This window comes from Oryctolagus cuniculus, chromosome 1 (assembly GCF_051225735.1).
Source record: "Oryctolagus cuniculus isolate XC-2025 breed Fujian yellow rabbit chromosome 1, ASM5122573v1, whole genome shotgun sequence".
In the NCBI taxonomy this organism is placed as follows: domain Eukaryota; kingdom Metazoa; phylum Chordata; class Mammalia; order Lagomorpha; family Leporidae; genus Oryctolagus; species Oryctolagus cuniculus.
The window spans coordinates 29,981,900-30,004,850 of record NC_142867.1 but is presented as its reverse complement, the minus strand read 5'-3'; the positions used below and the strand labels follow the sequence as shown (position 1 = coordinate 30,004,850).

Genomic DNA, 22,951 nt, shown 5'->3' with positions numbered 1-22,951 from the left:
TGGAGAAATACCTTGTGTTCTAAACATTCCTGAGCCTTCTTGTCTCTCGTCCCTGAAGCAGTGCTGGGGTCGGTGCCCGCTCACAGGGAGAGTTTGGTACGAACAGGTTTTGCAGAAAGTGTGTGCTAGTTAGCAGGGCCGCTGGGCCTGGCGGCAGCGTGGGAATGCAATGGGACACCAAGGACAAATACCAGTGTCCTCAGACGATGTTTTACCCAGATCTGTTCCCTTTGCTCGTCGGGAGTTCGTAGCCCCCAGGGGAGCCTGTTTTAGGGGCTGGGTGACTGACGCTGCCTGTTACTGAGTGTTTTGCTGAGAACTCCCGTTGGTGTGTGTGGTGTGTGAGGTTGGGAAGGCACTGGAGAACAGCGGGGGGCCAGGCTGGCTTTGCTGGCATCCTGAGCTCCCCCGTAATGAAGCAACATCATTTGTAAAGTCCTCGGTTGGATCCTCTGGTAAAGCCTCTGCAGTGTGGTGCTTGGAGCTGCAGCTTGGCTCAACTGTGAGGCTGTGACCCCTGGGCACGGGGAACGTGGTCCAAGGCATTCCTCCCGCACCTCGCCGCCTCCCTGTTCTCAGAACCTGCGCTTGGAGCAGCCCTTTCTGTGGCTGCACAGGTTGGGGTTTTTGGACTGAGACTGGGAGCTGTCTGGAGACTGAGTTGCCCTGCGCGGAAGTTGGAGCAGACGCTGTTTGTTCTGTGGGTACTCAAGAAGCTCATCTGAGAGAGGGAGGCAGGCGGACGGTAAGCCCCGGTCCTTGGCTGTGACCCATCTGTGTCTTCAGTTTTGCTTTCTGTACTTTGCAGTTACCTACGGTCAGCTGAGGGCCAAAATTATTAAGTGGAAAATTCCAGAAATAAACAGTTTGTATTTTTTAAAGACTTATTTATTTGAAAGTCAGCATTCCAAGGGGGTTAGAGGGACGATCTTCCATCCGTTGGTTCATTCCCCAAATGGCTTCAATGGCTGGGGCAGGGCCAAACCAAAGTCAGGAGCCTGGATCTGCATCTGGGTCCCCCACGTGGGTGGCAAGGGAACAAATACTTGGACCATCCTCTGCTGCCTTCCCAGGAGCATTAGCAGGGAGCCGGGTGGGAAACAGAACTGTTGGGATTCAAACCAGTGCTCCGATGTGGGGTGTTGGCATTGCGGGTGGCAGCTTGGCTTACTGCGCCACAGGACTGACCCTAATTTGTGTTTTTAATTGCATGCCATTCTGAGTGTGATAAAACCCCTGCCATCTCACTCCATCCCACCTGGGATGTGGACCAGCCCTTTGTTCCACGTATCCATGCTGTATCTACTACCTGCCTGCTAGCTAGCCACTTGATAGCTGTCTCACATGCTGGTGGTATCACAGTGCTTCTACAGGAAGCTTCAAAAAGTTCGTGGAAAGTCGAATTAAAAGATGTGAATTTTCATGAATTTTGTGAAGCCCCCTCATAGAATTCGGTACTATCTGTGGTTTTAGACATCCATGGGGGTGTTGGAACCTGTCCCCGCAAATCAGAAGGTCTACTGTGCCAAATACAGATGGATGGCATCTCCAACATTTATTTATTTTCATTTTATTAGGCAATCAGAGATAGAGACAGAGATCTCCCAGCTGCTGGTTTACTCCCCAGATGTCCCAAAGCAGCCTGGGCTGGGCCAGGCCAAAGCCAGGAGCCTGGAACTCATTCCAGGTCTCGTGTGAGTAGCAGGGACCCAACTACTTGAGCCATCATGTGCTGCCTCCCAGGGCACGCATTAGCAGGAATCTGGAATCAGAAGGAGGATTCTACCCCAGGCACGCTGATAGGAGTTGCAGGCATCTCAAGCCGTGTCTTAACCCCTGCACCGAATACCAGCCAGTCTAGCCTACGATGAAAATGCTGTTGCACTGTCGTGGGAGATGATGGTTCCTGTTGTGGCCATGGGGTGAGACCGGCTGGGAGGGGGAGTGGTCCCCGTGACGATGCCCAGAGTACGCCCAGCATCACCGGCTGCCCTTGGCTGGGGACGCCCCTGCTGGTGAGCTGAAATTGGCCTTCCTGTCCCGAAACTTGTGGGCAGTGGTGGTGCCTTGGCAGTGCCTTTTTGAAAGCATCTGCATCTGGGTCTCCCACCTGGATGGCAAGGGAACAAATACTTGGACCATCCTCTGCTGCCTTCCCAGGAGCATTAGCAGGGAGCCGGGTGGGAAGCAGAACTGTTGGGATTCAAACCAGTGAAAGAGTTCTTACGGCCAAGCAAGCACACACCTGCCTCAGACTTTTCTCGGCTGCAGGCAGAAGTCAATCCAAGTCCCTAATGCGGGCATTCATTGAGTGTCAATCATTCTGTGTAGATTGCACAAACCTTGTTTTTCTTTGTGCAAAAGAAGCCTTTTCTTTAACAAAAGAGAGGAGGAGCCCCCAAACTCACTACATGGAAAGTTCATGAAGACCCCTGAGATCTATCCCTGATGGCCAGGAAGGACCTCAGAAGAGTTATTGAACGCTCTGATAACTGGAGCTGAAACTGGGTTTCGGGGAGGGCCGGCCCCACCCCCGGGGCAGCGTCATTTTGGAAAGGAACGCCAGGGCAGTCGGGTAGACTTTTCCAAATGCATCCTGGTGTCTGGCTCTCCAGCCAGCCTGCCATAGATGTGACCATGGAGCCGCGTGCCAGGCCTGAGACGTCTGCATGCTTGGGGTTTATCAGGGCGTGGCTGATGCCGTTTTGGGCATCGGAGGAGGGCTGCTTCAAGTATTAGGGGAAAATGAGCGAATCGATTAAAAATAAATCCTGCACATGCCGTTCCCCCTCTGCCCCCCACCGCCCTACTGCCTCGTGAACTGTGGGACGTGCTGCGACTTTGACCAGTGAGCTTGACTGTGGCTCAGGCTGTGGACGCAGAAAAGGAGAGATTGAGCCAGGAGCGGACCAAGGCAGTGCTGCAAGCCAGTGATGCTGGTCAAAAATACTCTTGTTTTTTCTTCAAGGAAACTTTTGTCACACTGTCACACACCTTTTGGGAAGTGCACAGGTGTTAAGTGGGCAGCTCTGTGACTTTTCATGAAGGAAACCCATTGTGGGGGGGCAGTATCCCAGAGTCTCCAGGTGGCCCTCACCCACCCCCACTGTCCTGACTTCCAGGGGTACCGACTCCTTTTCTTGGTTCTCGAACTGTTAGGAGTGTCTGGCTCCGTTTACTCCACATTGAAATGTCTCATTTCCTCCCGCTTTGCTGGGTGGTGGTGGGATGACCCTCCACCACTCGCGATGCATGGACAATCTCCAAACCTTGGCCCCGACACCAGCCCTGGGCCCCAGACTCTGGCGCTCTTGCCACAGGCGCCCTTGAATGAGCTCCTCTGTCTTCCAGCAGAAACCGTGGCCCGGTGCCACCTGGAAGACCCGGTAGCGTGGAAACAAGAATCCAGAGCAGGCTAGAGTTGTGGGCCCCCAGAGGGTACAAGCTGGGCTTGGAGAGGAAGGCTGCATTCCACATGGAGGAGGACGAGTCAGCTTCGTATCCCCAGTCCCATTCAGAGCCCCACATAGGCCAACAGGGTGCGGGTCTCTGGGGGGGACTGGCTGGGGGCCGCTGAGATGTGTGGCACTCGTAGGCTCACAGCATGCAGCACGTGGTCGTCTCCCATCAGCGCTCAGGAAGCCACAGCCAGACACAGGCTTCTGCTAGTGATTCCTACTCAGCTTCTCCACGTCGTTGGAGCCGACACTCGGGACTTAGCTTCATAGATGTAGATGTCAAAGAGTCTTGTTCTAGGCCGGCGCCACGGCTCACTAGGCTAATCCTCCTCCTGTGGCGCCGGCACCCTGGGTTCTAGTCCCGGTCGGGGCGCTGGATTCTGTCCCGGTTGCCCCTCTTCCAGGCCAGCTCTCTGCTGTGGCCAGGGAGTGCAGTGGAGGATGGCCCAAGTGCTTGGGCCCTGTACCCCATGGGAGACCAGGAGAAGCACCTGGCTCCTGCCATTGGATCAGCGTGGTGCGCCACAGCGCGCCGGCCGCAGCAGCCATTGGGGAGTGAACCAACAGAAAAGGAAGATCTTTCTCTCTGTCTCTCTCTCTCACTGTCCACTCTGCCTGTGGGGGGAAAAAAAAAGTCTTGTTCCAAACGGGCCTCTCAAGTTTTAAGGAATACCGTGGCTTTTAAAATATTTTGCAATTTGGTGACTAGGATGACCTTTTCCTTTTGGTTTTGTTTCTCAAGATAAAGGAGCTCCCTCCCTCCCTCCCTCCCTCTCTCTCTCTCTCTCTCTCTCTCTCTCTCTGTGTGTGTGTGTGTGTGTGTGTATTCTGAGAATGAGCAGCACTGTAAGGTTCCTCCCCAAAACGTCTCCCTGCATGTTTACTATTGTGATGTTTCAAGGAATTGGTTTTAAAGAAAAGACATCTTGGCTCCTCCTCGGGGTAGAGGTTCTGCGACTTTGCAGATAACAATGTAGATGCAGGTACAGACGTACCAGACGTTCACCTCTGGAGACAAGCGAGCCCGAGATGCGGCTTCTGCTGCTTTGTGACTTGCCTTCCCCGGGGACTGTATTCCACGCGTTCTCCACATTCTCCGCGTCAGTGCCTCCTGGCGCCCAGGTCCTTTTCTTTCTAAGGCGGCACAGGGCTGCTGTGGACGGGGCTATATCATGTACACATTCCTCTCTGGGTGGGTTTGTAAGAGCTCCTACCTTTTGGTCTCTTACAAATAATGCTGCAGACAGTCCTTAGAGGAGGTGTTTCTCAATGCATTTATCTGTTCCTAAGAATAGATTCCTGGAAATAGAATCAGAGGATTCAAAGGTAAGATCCTAATAAATTGTGTTGGGTACTGCCAGACAGCCCCCGAGACGCCGTGCCCTCCGCAGGGTCTGGGAGGCTGCCTTCCTCGCCTCCCTGACAGCCTCTTGCTATTACCTAGCTTCTTAACTTCCGCCAGTCCAGTTCTTCACATTGTCATTTTCACTCTGATTTATTTAACTCCTAGCGAGGTGGTTTGTTTATTATCTCCTTGTTTGTTTATTATCTTTATTTTTTGTACCATGTGTGTTCATTTCCTGTGTTCATTTTTCTCTTGGTTTGCTTGCAATTTTCTTATTGATTTTTAGGGAGCTCTCATTAGAGACGCAGAGGATGGTTTGAAAAGATGCAGTTAGCAAGAAGAAAAAAATGGCCTTGATTTGTTGGCATTCCTGGCTAAAAAGCTAATTTAAAAAGATCAAGTCGTCCTCTGTCTTTTTGGCTGTGAGTAGAGGCCACTGCTTTGTTATTTCATTAGGTGACATTTCCCCTACTGGCCGGAGAGGGCCTGCTCCCTGTAAGCGTGGTGCCCTTGGTGCCGCACGTGGAGGCTCGGGATGCGTGGCAGGAAGTGAGCCGACGGTCCCGCCGTGCCCCTGTTGCTAGCAGAAAGGCCTGGGAGCAGCAGCAGGAGAGGCGGAGCATCTGTGGCATTGTGGGGGCAGTTGTGGTTCCTTATGCTTCTGTGTTCCGTGGTCATGGCCCACAGCAGTCTTGCTCCCTAAAGACTCTTGGCAGGTGCACGTGGAGCCAGTGCTCTGACCTTACATCCAGAGTGCGTGGAGAGCTGCCACCTTCCCTATCGACAAACACCGGGGCTGTTTGCTCAGAGGACTGCAGGGCTGCCGGGGACCGAGGCAGCTGGAGGCCTGCTCGTGCCCTTCCCATGACCCATGGTGACCAGGCAGGCCCCGTGCTGAACCCCTTAAGGCTACACCCCCACCTTCTCCATCGCAAAGGGCTTGCGTCTCTGCCGGCTCTGGAGGAGAGTCCCAGCCCCAAATGTCACCATGTGCAGCTGTCACTACTCCCTGGATACAGAAAGAAACAAATAAAGGCCAAGGGTAGGGTGCCGATGGCTTGGGATTCACTCAGGGTGCGGGCACACCAGCTCCTCTGTGGGTGGGGGCCTCCAGGCTTGGTGCAGAGGCTGTCTCAACCCAGCACAGCGCAGAAAGAGGGCTGGTTCTTAGGGGTATCATCAGCAACTGGTGCACCTGGGCCTGCCTCTGCTTCCCCAGTAAGGCATCTTGAGAGCTGGCGCCGTGGGAAGGGGTCATCTCAGAACACTGGGTTTGTCTCGTCACATGATGCTGACAGCCCATGTCACTGTATCCAAGCCCTTGTGCTTGAGAGCTCGGGATTAGCTCCTACCTGCAGAGGCTGCCGTCCACAGTTGGGCTACGTATGTCTTTTTCTTTTTAATTTGAAAGGTAGAGTTGGGGCCAGTGCTGTGGCATAGAAGGTTAAGCCTCCACCTGCAGTGCTGGCACCCCATATGTGCGCTGGTTTAAATCCCAGCTGCTCCATTTCTAATCCAACTCCCTGCTAATGTGCCTGGGAGAGCAGCAGAGGATGGCCCAAGAGCTTGGGCCCCTACACACATGTGGGAGACCCGGATGAAGCTCCTGGCTTTGGCCTGGCCCAATCCCAGACCATTTGGGGAGTAAACCAGCAGATGGAAGATCTCTTTCTTTCTCTCTCTCACACTCTCTGCCCCCTCCCCTTTTCTATTTCAGAAGCAGGGGAGCGGAGGGAGGGAGCAAGGAAGGAAGGAAAATCGTTCATCCGCTGGTTCACTCCCTAAGCTGGGCCAGGCTGAAGCCAGGAGCCTCATCCAGGTCTCCCACATGGGTGCAGGGCCCCAAGCACTTGAACCATCTTCCAGTGCTTTTCCCAGGTGCGTTAGCAGGAAGGCAGATTGGTAGCAGAGTAGCCGGCACTTGAGATGGCATGCATGGTGGATGCCGGCATCAGAGGCAGAGGCCTAACCTGCTATGCCACAACACCAGTCCCTACATTTGCGTTTTGCTTTGAGCCATGCAGAAGTACTGGTTGACATTCAAGCTCACCTTCTCGGGAAAGAGATACAGATGTTCCCTGACTTACATCCCAATAAACCCATAGTATGTTCAGAGTAGCATTAAGTCTAAAACACACTTCTTCTTCTTTCTACTTTTTTTTTTTTTTTTTTTTTTTTGAGAATCAGAAGGACAGTCAGATGGACAGACAGAGCCCTCATCCGCTGGCTCACTCCCTAGCTGGGCGGGGGCCAAAGCTGGGAGCTGGAAATGCAATGGAGGTCTCTCAGAGACCTGACCTCTTGAGCCCTCACTGCTGCCTCCCAGGGTCTGCATTAGCAGGAAGCTGGAATTGGGAACAGAGCCAGGACTCGAACCCGGGCACTGTGATAAGGGAAGCGGACGTCTTCACCAGTGGTGTTACATGACACTTACATTAGCCTACAGTTGGGTGAGATTGCCTAACACAAAGTTGTAGAATAAAGTGTTGAGTATCTCGTGTAATTTATGGAGTACTGTACTGAATGTGAGAAACAGAATGCTTGTATGGCTCTGCTTTCATGCCATCATAAAGTCAAAAAATTCCAAGTCAAAACAATGTACATCAGGGACTGTCTATAAATAAAAATATTTTTGATTCTTACTCCCCCACCCCCAACTCCATTTTTCTCGAAACACATGAGTTCAGGTCAAAGTCATTATCTGGGCAAGAGGAAACGTGCTTTAGTTTTATAAATCTTGAACTGTGCACAAACGTAGCCTATGCACAGGCTCGAGGAATAATCTCAGCTTGCAGGAATAATTCACAGCATGTTTGGTCAAGTGCTTTCCATGGTATTACAGGACTAAGAAGCAACCATCCGTGTATCCCTGCCTCCTTTCTTGTGTCTCTCCCTGTCCCTCTCTCTCAGCTTTGACAGACATTCTGCCCGAGCCCTGGGCTACGTTAGGACACATTCCCTCTGCTGGTGTCAGAAGTTGCTTGTGGGATTATGGAGGGAAGGCAGGCTCACAGATACAAGTGTGCAGGTGCAACATGTGTAAGTGAAGAGATAGAGGCTGCTGAGGAGGGGGACATGGGAACTGTCCTGGGGAGCTGCTGGGGAGACCCCTGGAGAGGTGGGCTGGGCGGGCCACACAGGACCACACAGTTGTATGAAGGACGTCTTTAAGGGGCCAAGCTTTAAGGGAAAGCTATGGAGGAAGTCATTTGTGCAAGATGGATAAGAGAGGAAGACTGGCACTGGGGTTGTGCATGGCAGGGCTGGAGAGGAGACAGATGTGGGAACCTGTTGACTGGCATGGGGGCAGGGGGAGGGGTGGTCACTTGCATCTGCCGAGTGATGGAGAAAGAACAGGTTTAGGTAATGAAAAGTTCTGTTTCGAACATGTTGAGTGTCTGCTGGGGATGGAAGTGTGGAACCCTGGGTGGAGGATGAGGGGGAGGGGGAGAGAGAGCTCAGGGGGTGCTGTCAGGGTCGGGGTCAGCCCTGTGCAGGTTGCAGCGAGTAGGGGGCAAGATGGTTGATCCACGAAGGTGCATCTGTTGCTTGAGTCAGTGGGAGCAGACCTGGGGCTGCTGTGAGGCGTGGGTGCAGGAAGAGGAGCCTCTGGGTCACCGAGAAGGCAGGGTAGGGAGCCGGGTAGGAAGGGAAGGCAGGGGGCCGAGTGGAGGGTCAGGAGAAAGTTCCCTGGCTGTCTGATGCAGCATAGCTGTGTACGGTGAGGGGGCAAAGCAGCCTTTGGGTTCAGCCAGGGGGAGGCTGGGGAGGCCACTAGTGACCTGCTGAGGACAGGTGCAGGGAGGCGAGGGGAGTGGGAAGCAAACCCCTGTGTAGGTCAGTCATGGACTCAGCACTGACCAAGCGTTTGACCTCTCACCAGCTGCCCCCTCAGCAGAGAGCCCCGCGGGAGCTGGAGCCCTGGAATTGGAGCCACTCCTGGGAGTCGGGGGTGGGTGGGGCACTGCTTTCAACGTAGTGGAACAGTGGTTCCGCCTCCTGCTCTCACCTGGGGCGATGCCTGCGCCTTGAGTTTGGGGTGGATCCTCGCACAGTTCAGATTACCCTTCTTCTGGTTAGCACTGCATTCTTTTTTTTTTTTTTTTTTTTTTTTTTGACAGAGTGGACAGTGAGAGAGAGAGAGAGACAGAGAGAAAGGTCTTTGCCGTTGGTTCACCCTCCAATGGCTGCCGCGGCCGGCGCGCTGCTGCCGGCGCATCGCGCTGATCCGATGGCAGGAGCCAGGTACTTATCCTGGTCTCCCATGGGGTGCAGGGCCCAAGCACTTGAGCCATCCTCCACTGCCTTCCCTGGCCACAGCAGAGAGCTGGCCTGGAAGAGGGGCAACTGGGACAGAATCTGGCGCCCCGACCCGGACTAGAACCTGGTGTGCTGGCGCCGCAAGGCGGAGGATTAGCCTATTGAGCCTCGGCGCTGGCCTAGCACTGCATTCTAACGGTAGGGCTTAGGGAGTGACACACTGTGTACGCACATGATGTCTAGAAGAATACCTGTAAGAAGGCTCTCTGGAGAGCCTCGTGACCTCTCTGCCTGCTGTACCAATGTGTGTGATGAACCTACAAGTTCCCAATCTGTAGGATTTTTTTTTTCCCTAGGAGGTTTTCTGGTGAGTGATGCCCAGTGAAAGCGTCACGTTTGTGACTGTGACTCCCATCCCCAGATGGACCAGACAGCCATTTGGTTGCTTAGGGAGCTCGCCAAGGTTGTGTTTGGTCTTTCTTTTACAGGTGGGGAAACTGAGGCACAGAGAGGTAAGTCATCCCTGAGATTGGAAGGAGTGGAATTAGGAGTTCATGGCTCCAGCAGTGATTTGCATGAGGAGAGTATAATCCCTCTTGAATTTTTAAACAATGCTTTGTTTTCTGTGGCCCATCTGGAAAACCCAGGCAGGTTTGTCTGCACGCTTGCTAGCCCTTCAGTGTGCCAAATCCAAAGAGTTGCTTGCAGAGGTGAGAATGCTCGCTCCCGAGCTCCGAGAGCCCGCAGACGTGAGGGCTCCGGCAGTAAATACTGCTTAGCTCTGGCACTTGCTAGATGTACAAACATCATTTGCTCCTGAAGTCAGCTAATTCCTCATGATGGAGAGCCTGCCGGCGGGCTCAGCGCACAGGGAGGGTGCCCGCCTGAGCCGACTGAAGAAGCGGAGAAGCGGGAGGGACCGGTTTAATGGATTATGCTACTTAAGAAAATTTAAAAAGACGCACCGGTTAATATGCATTCCCCCCCTGCTTGGCTCTAACAGGCTGGCGGCTTTTGATTTCCCTGGCAGAGTCCCTCCGCTAATCGGAAGTGATAAGCCAAACAATCGTTCATTTGCTGTGACATGATGGGAGATTGTGGATAATTGAAGCGAACCGGAGAGGCCTTTAATCTGCAGGAAGTGGGAGGCAGGTCTGAGCCCCAGCTGCTTGGAGGTTATTTTCTCCTGTTGCCAGGGGGAGCGTGGGACCAGCCAGCTCCAAGAGGAAGGGCGGCAAGGAGGACCCAGGCCTGAAAAGCAGAGGCCAGAACTGAGTCTCAGCGGGGGACAGAATGTGGGTTCTGAGGCCAGCGCCAGTCCTGCGTTTGACAGGCTGGGGCAGAGGGGCTCCCTTCAGTACCTGCTTCCAGGGGTGTGTGTGGTTCTTTGCAGGAAGACCTGTCTGTAAATCACAGATGCGGGATGTATCTCAGACAGATGGTGTGTGTGTGCTTGCTCTGGGGACTGGGGGTGTGTGCACAGAGACAGGCAAGGAGCACGTTGAGAGTTGAAGGTGGACATCATCTCTCACAGCCTAATGTGCACCCAGGGAAAGCAAGGCTCGGCGTGGCTGAAGCGGTTCCTCCAAGTGCCAGTGGTGAGCCCCGTGCAGCCCAGTGTGTCTTTCTCGCTTGACCTGCTTCGTAGCCAGGTTGCTGGGAAGGGCTGATGCGTGTTTGTAGTTGGGCCGCTGTTAAAGAGCTGTTGGAACCGTCCATGGAGGGCTGGTATTTCTAAGGAAGACTGGAGCTGGGGCGACCTTAAGTTAGAAGATACTCAGCACTGAGGGCTCTGTGACTGTGTTCCTCAAACCTGGTGCTTGTCCCCGTGGTCTGCTTTTCTGGGAACCACTCATAGTACCAGCTCGGTGAGGAGAGTCAGTGAGAATGTATGGAGGAGACAAAGGAATAGCAAGCACTGGCAGTATGTGCTCAACCCCCGGCATATACCGCCTGCTCTGCTATGTACACGTGGTCCTCTGTCCATCCATCCCTTTACCTGTCCATCCTTTTGTCCCTCCCTCCATCCCTCTAAACTTTTTCCCTCCTGCCATCCACCCACCCATGCATCCCCCTATCTTATACCCCTCTGTCCTTCAACAACACTGCCAGAGAGGTAGAATTGCCTCATTTTCACAAATGGAGACTTGAAGCTCAGAGAGGGTGACTCACTTGTCTGGAGTCACCAAGCTCATTAGAGCTATAAGAGTCAGGTGCTTGGACCCAGGGCTGGCTGACTCCTGAGAAAGGATAGAAGCAGGGATTGGGCTTTGCCGCATGGTTGCCTTGCCTGACCCCGCCCTCCACCCTTACACTGCCCCTCCCCTGCTAGCCACCCTCAGCTCCTCACGCACGGTTTGTGCCTCCTTAGTGGCAAAAGCCAGGGGGCCCTAGTCACTAAATTGCAGCCTCAGCTGCCCCCAGCTGTGCCCGTCTTGGCTCAGCCTCCTGCAGCCCCCCCTTGAGGGGCCGGGAGGGAGCAGGGGTGGACTCTGGTAAGGAGGACAGCTTTACTGTGGCTTGCAAAGCCTGCCTTCTCGGGGCATCCGTAGTCAACAAATACCTGACCTGCTGCTGAAGCCCTACTGTTTTTATTTTTGGAATGGCATGGCTTAATGAGGTGGGTGGGTAAATCTGTTTCATGCAATATATTTATTTTTCTCTCTACAATCGGTTTCTGTCACGCAGTAGTTGCTACCTCTCAGAAAATGAAGAGTTGGAAACAGGTGGAATCTCCCAGGTGCATACGCCTGCCTGCACTTTCTTTCCCAGTGTGGACCTGTATCCCCTTTAATCTCTCTCCTTTGTAGTGGCTGGGGTTTTGAAGCTAGAACATTAGTGGGAAATGGTTCCATATGTCTTTCTCAAATATTCTTGGGCTTTTGTTCCTTATAATATGTTGTGTTAATGAAACATTTTAGAAGAGTAACACTACTAAGGATAGCACAGAGAAGGACTTTGAGCCTACCACCAGGCTCCCCTGAACTTCAGTCTTCTGCCAAATTTGCTTTAGGTTATTTTATTGTTTTTAAAGATTTATGTATTTGAAAGGCAGATTTAGACACACACACACACACACACAATCTTCCATCCTCTGGTTCACTTCCCAAATAGCTGCAAAGACCAGGGCTGGGTCAGACTGAAGCCAGGAGCCAGGAGCTTCTTCTGGGTCTCCCACGTAGGTATAGGGCCCCAAGCACTTGGGCCACCTTCCACTGCTTTCCCAGGCGCATTAGCAGGGAGCTGGGTCAGAAGTGGAGCAGTCAGGATTTGAACTGGTACCCCTAGGGATGCTGATGTCACAGGTGGCAGCTTTACCCTCTGCATGACAACACCAACCCTGCTTCAGGTTGTTTTAAAGAAAGATGTTTGGGAGCAGAGGTTGTGGTGCAGTGGGTTGGGCTGCCTGGGATTGAGCTGTGCCTCTGCTGCTGATCCAGCTTCCTGCTAATGGGCCGCCTGGGAGGCAGCAGATGATGGGATGAGACCTGGGTGGCGTTCCTGCCTTGTGGCCTTAGCCTGGCCCAGCCCTGGCTGTTGTGTGCATTTGACGGGGTGGACCAGTGGATGTCAGACCTCCCTCTCTTCATTACTCTGCCTTTCAAATAAATAAAATGTGTTTAAAGAGATCTTGTTGTTGAAGTTCATTGTGTGTGCTTTGTGACCTCAATGGCCAGAAGGAACCGCTGCCCTGAATTTGGTGTTTATCTTTCCAGTTCATTGAAAGTGTACTTTGACATCCGTATGTACCCATTAAAACAGAACGTGTCCAAGCTGAGGAGGCTCTGCTTCTTGCTTTTGCACGTAACAGTGAGTTTCTCAGATTGATTGATGCCATCCTCATTTATTGAGCTGAGGCTCTAGGTATTATTCTGCTGTTTCAATGTCCCCTTTTCTTTTGTCCGTTCTTTGATGGAAGTGGAGTTTGTCTTGCAGCTTTGTATAACAGCACTGCTAAGCAAGTGTGATCTTGCTGTCTTCTGTGCACCTGGGCGTGTTTGTCCCCAGGCCTCGGGTGTGTCCCTGGAGTGGACTGGCTGCATCCAAGCACGGGAGCCTTTTCCTCTTCATTAGGAGCTTCCAGATTGCTCTACAGAATGCTCCCCTAAGTGCGACGCGGGAGTTCCCATTGCTCCTCATCTGCTCGCCACTTGAGAATGTCAGACTTCAGATTTTTGCAAGGGTAATGGTTGGGAAAGAGAGCTTCCTAGTTTCATTATCTGTGCTTTGATTACAAGTGAGGTTGAGGATATATGAAGTGGCTATTGGCGCTTCCTCATCAGGAAAAGTACCTATTCATTTGCGTTGTCCATTTCTCTGTTGGCTTCCTTGTGTTTTCTTTCCCAGTTTTGCTAGAAAATTCTACAGGGGGATACTTTTTGGGTCCTCATGTGGCAGATCTTTTTTTCCAGTTCATAGTTTATCTGTGACTTTGCTTACGGTATTAATGACCAGAGTTTTGCATTTCAGTGCAATTATATTTAAGTCTTTTCCTTTATGGCCTGTGTTTTTATTCAGTCTTATTTCGGAAGTCCTTCCATATCCAGAGCTCAGAAAGACCAGCCTTGGGGCCTAAGTGGAGCTCCTTGGGCTTCTCTGGCCTCACTCCTTGCTCGGTGTTGGTGTTTTCCACAGTTGCCCTACCCGGCGGTATCCGTGCAGAGCAGTGGCCGGGCCGCAGCAGGCTTCCCAGGGACCGTGGAAACTGTCGCCCTCCTCCCTGCACACAGCAGCTGGACTGAACCTGCGGCCGAAGCCAAGTCCCCCTTCTTGACCCCATGGCTGTTTCTCAGAAGTGCTGAAGTGCGGGGTTCGCTGGCCCCCGCCTGAGCCTGGTTTTCGAAAGCCTGAAAAATTGCTCATGAAGTCTCTGCCTTCCTCCTTCAGTTAAACCCCGCAGCCCACCTGTTGCTGCCAGGGCTGGGAGCTAAGAGGCAGGGCACCCCAGGACAGCTGCTGTTCCGGCTTCTGGCCCCGGTCTTGGGTGCGGCAGGCTGGCAGTGAGGATGTGGGTATGGGACACAGAGGCGCTTCTGACAGCTCTGCCTCAAGCTCCTTCCTCCTGTGCTGCTGCCCCCAGGAGCTCAGAGTGACCCCCAGGCCCTGTCTCATTGGATTTTGCATGAGGAAGTAGGAGTTTCCATCTAGTTTAGATAAGGTCCAGGAATGTAGGAGGGTGGGAACAGCAGGATTCTTAGGTGTGAGCAGTTTCTGTTCTCCTTGTTTGGCCCGCAGGCGTGCAGGTGGGGTCTGCCGGGTGCCCACACTGGCTAGGGGAGAGGCTGCCGGGGCAACAGCATGGCTCAGGCTTCTGCCTTCAGGCGTGGGGGTGGGAGCAGCTCAAAGACAGCAGCAGGCTCCTTTCAGTGTGGTGGGTGCTGGGACAAAGGGGGCGTGCCTGGGGATTGGACACCTTTGTCCCTACTCTGCGCAGACCCATTGTCTTTGAGTGCAGGGGTCGGTGGGCAAGCCAGGCTGGAGTCTGCCCCCACCTATTTTTAGATGCTTCCCAAACAGGGAGAGGTTTTTATGTTTAAATGGTTGGGAGGAAAAATCCAGATATTTGCAATAGATTTTAATAATAGGGAACAGTAACTTTGGACCTCAATTAAGTAAAATGGTAATTACCCTTTCCCCAAAGTAGTAGGCATCTGTTTCAGAAAGTTGTTCTCAGTGATTATGCAGATACTTTGCATTTCCTCAATAGAAACTTGGTGGGATATTGTTTTCTGTCCTTTATATAAGTACCCACATAACATCCCTTTGGCTTCTTGGTCTGCACCTGCATCACCTGGAGCACTCCGGGCTGGCCGTTTGCTGACCTATTCAGAGTGGCGATGGGCAGGTCATTCTTCAGCCTCCGTTTCCTCATCTGCAAAATGGGCATAGTTTCTCCCTCGTAGGGGTGGTGTTATACTGGACAAAAATGAACTGATGCTTAAGCCATGGTTAAGTAGTCTTCTAGTGAAAAGTCAGCAACGATCAGTTTCTTGCGGGTTGTGAAAGGGAGCCTAAGATGGGGTGGGCTCCAGGGTGGAGGCTGGGGCTTGGTGCTCCCCGGCAGGTTGGCACCATGATGACAGTATCCTCCTGTGCTACCGTGGGGCCCCCAGAGCCGTGGCCCTCAGACCATGCCAGCCTGCGTGCCAGCAGCTGTGCGAATCCTTGCTGCATTCATGCCGCTCTGACATAATTTTCTTTATGAAACGCAATGAAGCATAACTAAAAAATGTAAGTAACAGCTTCAGGCTCTTAATGAGGCTATAAATACAGGGAAAAATAATTTATAAAGCCGTTTCCTGGTGAAAAACTGTCCTTTTCCTGGACCCCTCCACTCTCTCTCCGCTCGCCTCATTAATGCCAGCCATTGGCTTTCTTTGCTAACTTGCTTTCTAAGAAGAAAACAAAGCATTTATCACTGTGTAAGGTGGCTGCTTCGCAGCCTGTGGAGACGTGCACCCCGAGGCTGTGCGAGGTGCAGACAGTGGGTGCACAGCCCAGGGCACGTATTAGCTGGGTCCTTGCCCCACCCACACGTTGTTCCTGTTGCAAAATTACATGCGGTCTTCCTTCAGGGTAATGGTCACTGTAATTATGAAACCCGTGAGTGCCAAGGACCCCAAGAAAGCTGGGGTCCCTTCAGACCTTCTCAGCTACTTGTCCAGGTTATATTTTCCTGGAATAGGTCGGTAAACCAAGGAGGAGACGCTGAAATGAGATGAGAGGTCGGGACCATGTGCAGAGTTTAGATGGAGCTGGAGGCCAGGCTGGCTCTGGGGCTTGGAGCCAGACGCACGTCCATGCCGCAGACATACATTTTTTCATGACTGCTCCCTTTGGTTGACAGCTCCTACAGGAAGCAGTGAGCTTGATGACTTCCGAATGGCACTGGGAAGTACGTGGGACAGACGTCTCTGGTTCTGTCTGATCCTTGGTGCTGTGAGGAGGACTAAGTAGTCTAGGGTGGAAGCGGCCTGTTGGGGTTTCTAGGGATGTTTACAAGCATATCATTGAAGACCAAACTCCCTTGGTGGCCTTGTCTATGCGTGTGTGTATTTGCATGCGTGTGTGTGTGTGTGTGCATGTGTGTTTAAAGAAGTGAGCCAGATGAGGAATAGACGATTTCTCCCAGTGGCCGTGTAACACTGTGTGTGTTGGCACCAGGCAGCAGGAAGAGTTGGTTCCTTCTCTGGGGAGGCTCAGGAGGATCTGTGTGAGATCTGCAGAAGTGAGTGCTGAGCCGCATGTGCATCTGGTCCTGTGTAAGTGTGTGTGTGTGCGTGTGTGCATGTGTGTGTGAGTGTGTGTCTTGCTTGCTGCTCCTGGAGCCTGCAGACCCAGATTGTCAGGAAGCAATGGATAAACTTGAAGGCCACCTGGAGAAAGTCTGAAAGCAGGGCCTGCGGATGGGTTGTGGTGTCAGTTCTACCTGGCACATGGCAAGGGGCGCCCTCTGGAGAGAGACCAGCAGAGGGAGAGGAGACATTCCAGTGAGGGTGGAGTTCCCACTGTCTCCGCTGGGGACTTCACCACTCACTGTGTGTTCTGGAGTGACCCAGGCAGGAGCGCACCAGCCGTCTGCGTTCTTGTCGGTGCCCCGCTTTTGGACCCCTTTGACATGAATTGATTTGTGGAAAGCTTGGGAGAAGCTGCTGTGCAGACTGTTTGCCTTTGTCCGTGGTGGAGGACTTGGGATTTTTTCCCCCTATTCTTGGTGCAGATGGTGTAGTTATTTTAAGCGAGTGATGTGCTGCAGTGGAAATGGGCTTTTTCGTTTTTCAGCTTAATGAAGAAAAAAAAGGGAGGAGGAGAAAGTCCAGCTAGCCAACTTCGTGCTAGTGCTTGTCCTTTGGGGATTCCAAATGTGTCCCAGGAGATGGGATGGATATTTCAGCCCCTAGAAACTGTTGCTGTCAGGCTGACGAGATTCCTAACCTCTCTTAAAGCAGACACGGTGCAGAGCCAGACACCCCCATGTCCCTTATCTTACCCACATATGTGCGGCTGTCACTCACCTCCTGAGACAATAGGGCACAGGGAACTTTCCAAACAAGACAGGGAGGGAGAGTAAGTGAGCGGAGCAAACCTTTGATCCTCTTGTTAGCAGGCCACGGGATTTATTGGAGACCCATGGAGGAGGGCCTGAGGCCAAGCTTGTGAAACTGAATCAGAGGGAGGCGCTCTGCCTTCAGGGAGCACTCGGTCAGGTGCAGCGAGGTCAGGTGCAGCGATGGGGAAGTAGTTGGTGAGCATGAGCTGGGAGAAAGGAAAAGCCGGACCGTGGCCTGAGTGAAATACGGGCCCAGCTTCAGATTGGGTGTCAGCGTAGGGATCGCAGAGCGAGTGATTTACGCTGGAGGCTGATGGATGGATGAGGGGCGAGGAAGGGCGTGGGTGCACTGGGCTGCCATAACAAAGGATGACAGACTGGGCTGCTTAAGCAACACAGCCAATCTGCTCACACTTGAGGAGGCTGGGAGTCTGCCTTCAAAGTGTCCACGGGGTTGGTTTCTGCTGAGGCCACTCTCCTTGGCCTGTAGGGGGCGCTATCCTGCAGCGTCAGCTCATGGTCTCCCCTCTGTGTGTCTGTGTTCTGCTGTCTTTAAGGACCCCAGGATAATTGGATTAGGCCTCAGCATAGTGATCCCATTTTTAAAAACTTTTATTTATTTATTTGAAAGGCAGAGAGAGAGGTTGATTGATTGATTATCTCTCTGCTGGTTCACTCCCACATGCCTGCAACAGCCAGGGTTGGACCAGGCTGAAGCCAGGAGTCAGGAACTCCATGTGGGTCTCCTACATGGGTGGCAGGAGCCCAAGCACCTGAGCCATCGCCTGCTGCCTCCCAGGTGCACACTGGCAGGAAGCTATGTCTGAAGTAGAGGTGGGGCTTGACCCCAGGCACTCTGATACGGGCTGGGGGCATCCCACGTGGTAGCGTTCATGGTCTCTTTTAAGACCCTATCTGCAAAGCGAGTCACATCGCGAGGTGCCCAGGGTTAGGACATCAGCGTGTAAGTTTCAGAGGTGGGGCGAGTTCAGCTCATGACACCAAGTGAAAGACTGGCAGCAGAAACATTTAGAACCCGCGGACAGCATGCAGGGAGGCCTGGCCCCAGGGCAGACGTTACTGGCTTGGAGGAAATGGTTTGAATCGAGGTTGCAGATTTAGGCCAAGCCGGGTCTTGCTGGGCTTTGCAGCCCATGGCAGGAGTCTGAGATTTATTCTAAGGGCACAGAGGAACCGTCGGTTGCTTTGAAAAACCTCACTATGTGTAAAGAGAAGGAACTGGAGGGAGTGAGAAGCAGCGGCTGGAAGGGGGTTGAAACCGGGGTGTCCTAGCGTCGGCACCTGCTTCGTTATGGTGCGGGACTGGCCTGTGCATTGTGGGGGATGTGTGACTCCGTTCCTGGCTCCTGTGTACTGCCTGTCAGTAGAACGCTTCCTATCCCCAGGTACCAAGCACAACTCCAGACTCTGCCCTTGGTTCCCAAACCACACCCTGCCAGGAACCACAGGTTGAAAAGGGGTGGTGTCAGGTTCATTGGGTTTGCGGAAGGTTTTGAAGGCAGAATCAACAAGGTTTTCTCTTGTGGCCTAGGTTTCTGCTTCTGCTTTTGAGGCCAGTGGTGTGGTTCTCTCTTGCAGAGGGTGGGGAACAGCCAGCCCGCAGGCCATAGAAGGCCCATGAAACCATTTGGTCTGGTCCTGCCCAAGGCAGCTGCAGGCGGGACTCAAAATTCCATAAATCTATAGCAGGGTAATTTATAAGTTGATAATTGTACATGCCCACGAGTGATGTTATAAATATCCAAAGAGGTCTTGCCAGAACCAAGTTGCCCCACCCCCGTTAGCACATAAGTCTGTGTGCCCCCTAGTGGAGTTGCTCAGAAGAGCACAAAGAATGTGGCCTTCTGTTTTCCGCCACGCCAGGGAGCCCTGTGGCTGACAGGACCACCTGTGTGTAACGGATGTGGTACTTACTCTGCATCCACCACCTTGTTTGTCAAGTCTGCGTGCCGCTGGCCTTATTGGCTCTCAGAGCAAGCACTTTGCAATCTAATCTGGCTGATTTTCTGGCTCCAGAAATCTGTGTAGCACAACAAGATGCCACGGTTGCAGTGATTTCTCTCTAGGGGCTTGCCTTTGAGGAGTCAGCTCTACAAAAGCAAGCCTAAGTGACTTCCAAACCAAAGAGAATGAAGGTTACAATCGGGAGCCCTGAAGAGCCTGCTGCTTGCGGGTGAAGCCTGAAGCGGTTGTAGAGTCAGCTGGAGAGAGTGTGCTTTCTGGGCTGAGCATTTGGTGTGCGGCTGGGACTCAGCCCCTGGCCAGCCCTCCTAGGTTCCCTTCCTACGAGTCCTTCTGTGGATGAGTCTGCACCTACAGGTGGTGAATGGGTTTCATGTTCTTTTGGAGGCTGGTGGTGGTTTTCTGCAGACCAGCCTTAGGAGTCTGATGTTGCATCTGGGCTCCTTGGAACAGGATGCTGTGATTGATTAGTGATGTCTGATTGGTCCATAGAATTGAAGAAAGAGTAATACAACACATTTGCAATTCCTAAGAGAGCTGCATGTTTTTATTCCATACCCTGGGCTGTGACTTCCTACACCAAGTCTTTGCTGAACCATTCCCTCCCTCAGCCTCAAGCCCCATCTCAGTGTATCCACCCACTGAAAATGCTCCCTCTTTCCCGGAATCTGCCTTGATTCCCTGGAATTTTATCTTAACACTGGGGAGCCGCTCAGTGGCTCTTAGCAGTGAGAAAATGTCATGATTTAGTGGATAAGATGGGAGGCAGGGAGGTCGTGGCAAGGCAGGAATCCTGGTATGAGATGGTGGCCACTTGGGCTGGCGCTGTAGCTGTGGCGATGGAGTCTTGGGTCTTGACCATCTGCAGGGGTGATGGAGTGAGGAGCGAAAATGGGACATTTGTAGGTTCTGATGTGAGTAGCAGGCATGGTGGAATTCCTCTCTGTAGCTCTTCTAGAATTCTCCAGTGAGCCATGGAAGCCCGTTTCAGTAGGAAAACATGTGTATGTTATTAATACGGTATGGCACGGCTGATGCTCTCCAAGGGAATATCCATGGTGTGTGATGGCTGCCGTGTTGCGCTTGTCTATGGCTGTGCCCATTCCAATTGGCTGTTGTCCACTTGTTCCAGTTGAAAAACACTTTTAGCATCACCCCAGTCATCCCATCACCAGCCACCAGAGTAAGTGCTCATTCGTGCTTGGAGAAGCCAGCGAATACTTCTGAGGGAAGGCAGCCTAGAAGGCATTTGCTGAAGGGTGTGTAGGGGTTTGTAGGAAACCCAGCAGGTCAAAGGTCGTCGCTGGTGGCTCATTCAGAGCACGCTGGCAGGAGGATGCGAGCTCGGGGATCAGAAATCCTGAGACAGACGCTGCTCTTGGGCAAAGCTGTGAAAGATGGGCCCTTCTCTGCTGCTGTTACTCCCGGGCAGATGTGGAACTACTGCATTGTTAGTATGCCTCTGTCTGTGTGTGTGTGTGTGTGTGTGTGTGTTTCCAGCCTGGGGAAGAAGCCTAGCTTTGCATCTGTAGGACAGAGCCCAAGTGTCTGGTCGTAAATGTCCCATGAACGCTTACAGAACGACTCAGGAGGGAACCCTGGAACTGTGCTGTGCCAAGAGACTGGTCTTTTTTCCTCCCTTCCCCTGAGACTGTTTTACTTCAAATGATTCCTCGTCTCCCAGCAGATGATCACACTGGCGTGGACAGATCTGGTAAAGCAGATCCTGGCTATCTGGAAAGATCTGCCTGCAGGACCCCTGTCCCCACTGCCGTAACCCTGGCCCTCTGTTGACTTTGCAGCCTCTGTGTCGGTGGTTGTGAATGGGGGCCTTGGTGCCTTGTGACTGTGTCCTGCAGACTTGGGGCTCGGTGCTCGGCCTCCAGTAACTTGGTTGGGCAAGTGCTTCAGGGACTGTGGCGGCCTCCTGGGGTTAGAAGGCCTGCGTTCAGAGCTGTGCTTGGCCTCGCCTCCCCGGTCAACCTCGTGCAGGTCGGTTTTGTAGGACTGAGCTGCTTCCTAGAGTGAGGCGATCTGGAATTCCTGCCAACTTGGCCCCAGTTCAAGAACTCTGTGATGGTCAGGACCAGAGAGTGAAGCCCAGAAGGACCCTGCCACCTCCTGTGTTGGAGGTGTTGGGAGTCCAGTGCTCACTCTTGTCTGGAACTTAAGTTTGTAGACACTGGGCCGGCGCCACGGCTCACTAGGCTAATCCTCCGCCTAGCGGCGCCGGCACACCGGGTTCTAGTCCCGGTCGGGGCGCCGGATTCTGTCCTGGTTGCCCCTCTTCCAGGCCAGCTCTCTGCTGTGGCCCGGGAGTGCAGTGGAGGATGGCCCAGGTGCTTGGGTCCTGCACCCCATGGGAGACCAGGAAAAGCACCTGGCTCCTGGCTCCTGCCACCGGATCAGTGCGGTGCGCCGGCCATTGGAGGGTGAACCAACGGCAAAGGAAGACCTTTCTCTCTGTCTCTCTCTCTCACTGTCCACTCTGCCTGTCAAAAAAAAAAAAAAGAAAAAAAGAAAAAAAAGGTTTGTAGACACTGATGATGGTCAAAGAACAACATGATTTTTTAGATTGATTGATTGATTTGAAAGGCAGAGTTATGAAAAGAAAGGGAAGGAGAGACAGAGAGATCTTCCATCCACTGGTTCACTCCCGAAATGGCCACAACGGCTGGAGCTGGGCCAGGCCAAAGCCAGGCGTTTTATTCAGGTCTCCCACGTGGGTGCAGGGTCCCAAGCACATGGGCCATCTTCCATTGCTTTCCCAGGCATGTTAGCAGGGAGCTGGACTGGAACTGGAGCAGCTGGGACTGGAACCGGTGCCTATATGGGATGCCAGCACCACAGGCAGTGGCTTTACCTGCTATACCACAGCGCCAGCCCCGAACATTTGATTTTACAACCAGTCTTTTTGATGGAGATTGGACAAAACACAAACACTTCTTTGGTACCAGGCAGACACCAAGGTGCTTTCTCCTGTTTCTCCATTAGCCCTGCAGGTGGGGTACGGCAGATTATCTGTGCATTTCACTGAGGGAAGCGAGGCCCAGTGAGGGGAGGTCACTTACCTGCAGTCTCACCTGTGCTGAGCGTGGCCCTCTCGGTGGGATGGGGGCTCGGGCCCTGGCTGTGTGTCTGACCTCCCTGTCCCCCCTCTCCACAGAGAGCCAGCTGCTCCCCGGGAACAACTTCACCAACGAGTGCAACATCCCGGGCAACTTCATGTGCAGCAACGGGCGGTGCATCCCGGGTGCCTGGCAGTGTGACGGGCTCCCCGACTGCTTCGACAAGAGCGACGAGAAGGAGTGCCGTGAGTAGTGCGGCCTTGGGGACACGGCCTTGGGGCGCTGGAGCCACAGCCTGGGGAATCCAGGGGATCCCCCCAGCCCCAGCCTAGGGTGTTGCCTTTGCAGCCTGAGACTCCCCAAGGTTATGTCACTGTGGGATCTCGGAGCCAGCCAGAAGCACACCTAGCTTGGGAACCCAGGAATGCTGACCCCAAGGCCCATGCCTGTACCCATCCCACAGTACATCGTGGTGTTTTCTTGACAGGTAGCAGTGGCACAGCATCATGCCAGGTGTCCTGCACCCCATGGGTACTGAATCCATCGTAATTCACATCCCCCAACCCCTTTTGCTGTCACAGGGACATGGCCTGGCCCTTTGCCACCAGGTTCTGGGGGTCTTTGTGATCCTCCCCTGCTCACCTCCTTACTCAGCCTGTTCTGTGCCCCTGAAACACGTGTGGGATTTGTATTGGCGATAGACCAGCCCTGGGAACAGACACTAGGATGTGAGTCGAGAGGGCACGGGGGTCAGATCCCAGTGACCCCTGCCTCATGGGGGTAGAAT

At 53.1% G+C, this 22,951-nt stretch overlaps 1 protein-coding gene across 8 annotated transcripts in view; it reads left to right on the top strand.

The window, feature by feature from the left end:
* The window catches only part of LDLRAD3 (low density lipoprotein receptor class A domain containing 3), a 259,920-nt gene that overhangs the window by 61,850 nt on the left and 175,119 nt on the right, over positions 1–22,951 (top strand). For all 8 annotated transcript variants that reach the window (XM_089309616.1, XM_051852329.3, XM_089309609.1 and 5 more), the window contains one exon: positions 22,263–22,409. In XM_089309616.1, coding sequence (XP_089165742.1) covers positions 22,322–22,409 — 88 coding nt within the window. In that variant the 5' untranslated portion in view covers positions 22,263–22,321. The remainder of the gene's footprint in view (positions 1–22,262; positions 22,410–22,951) is intronic.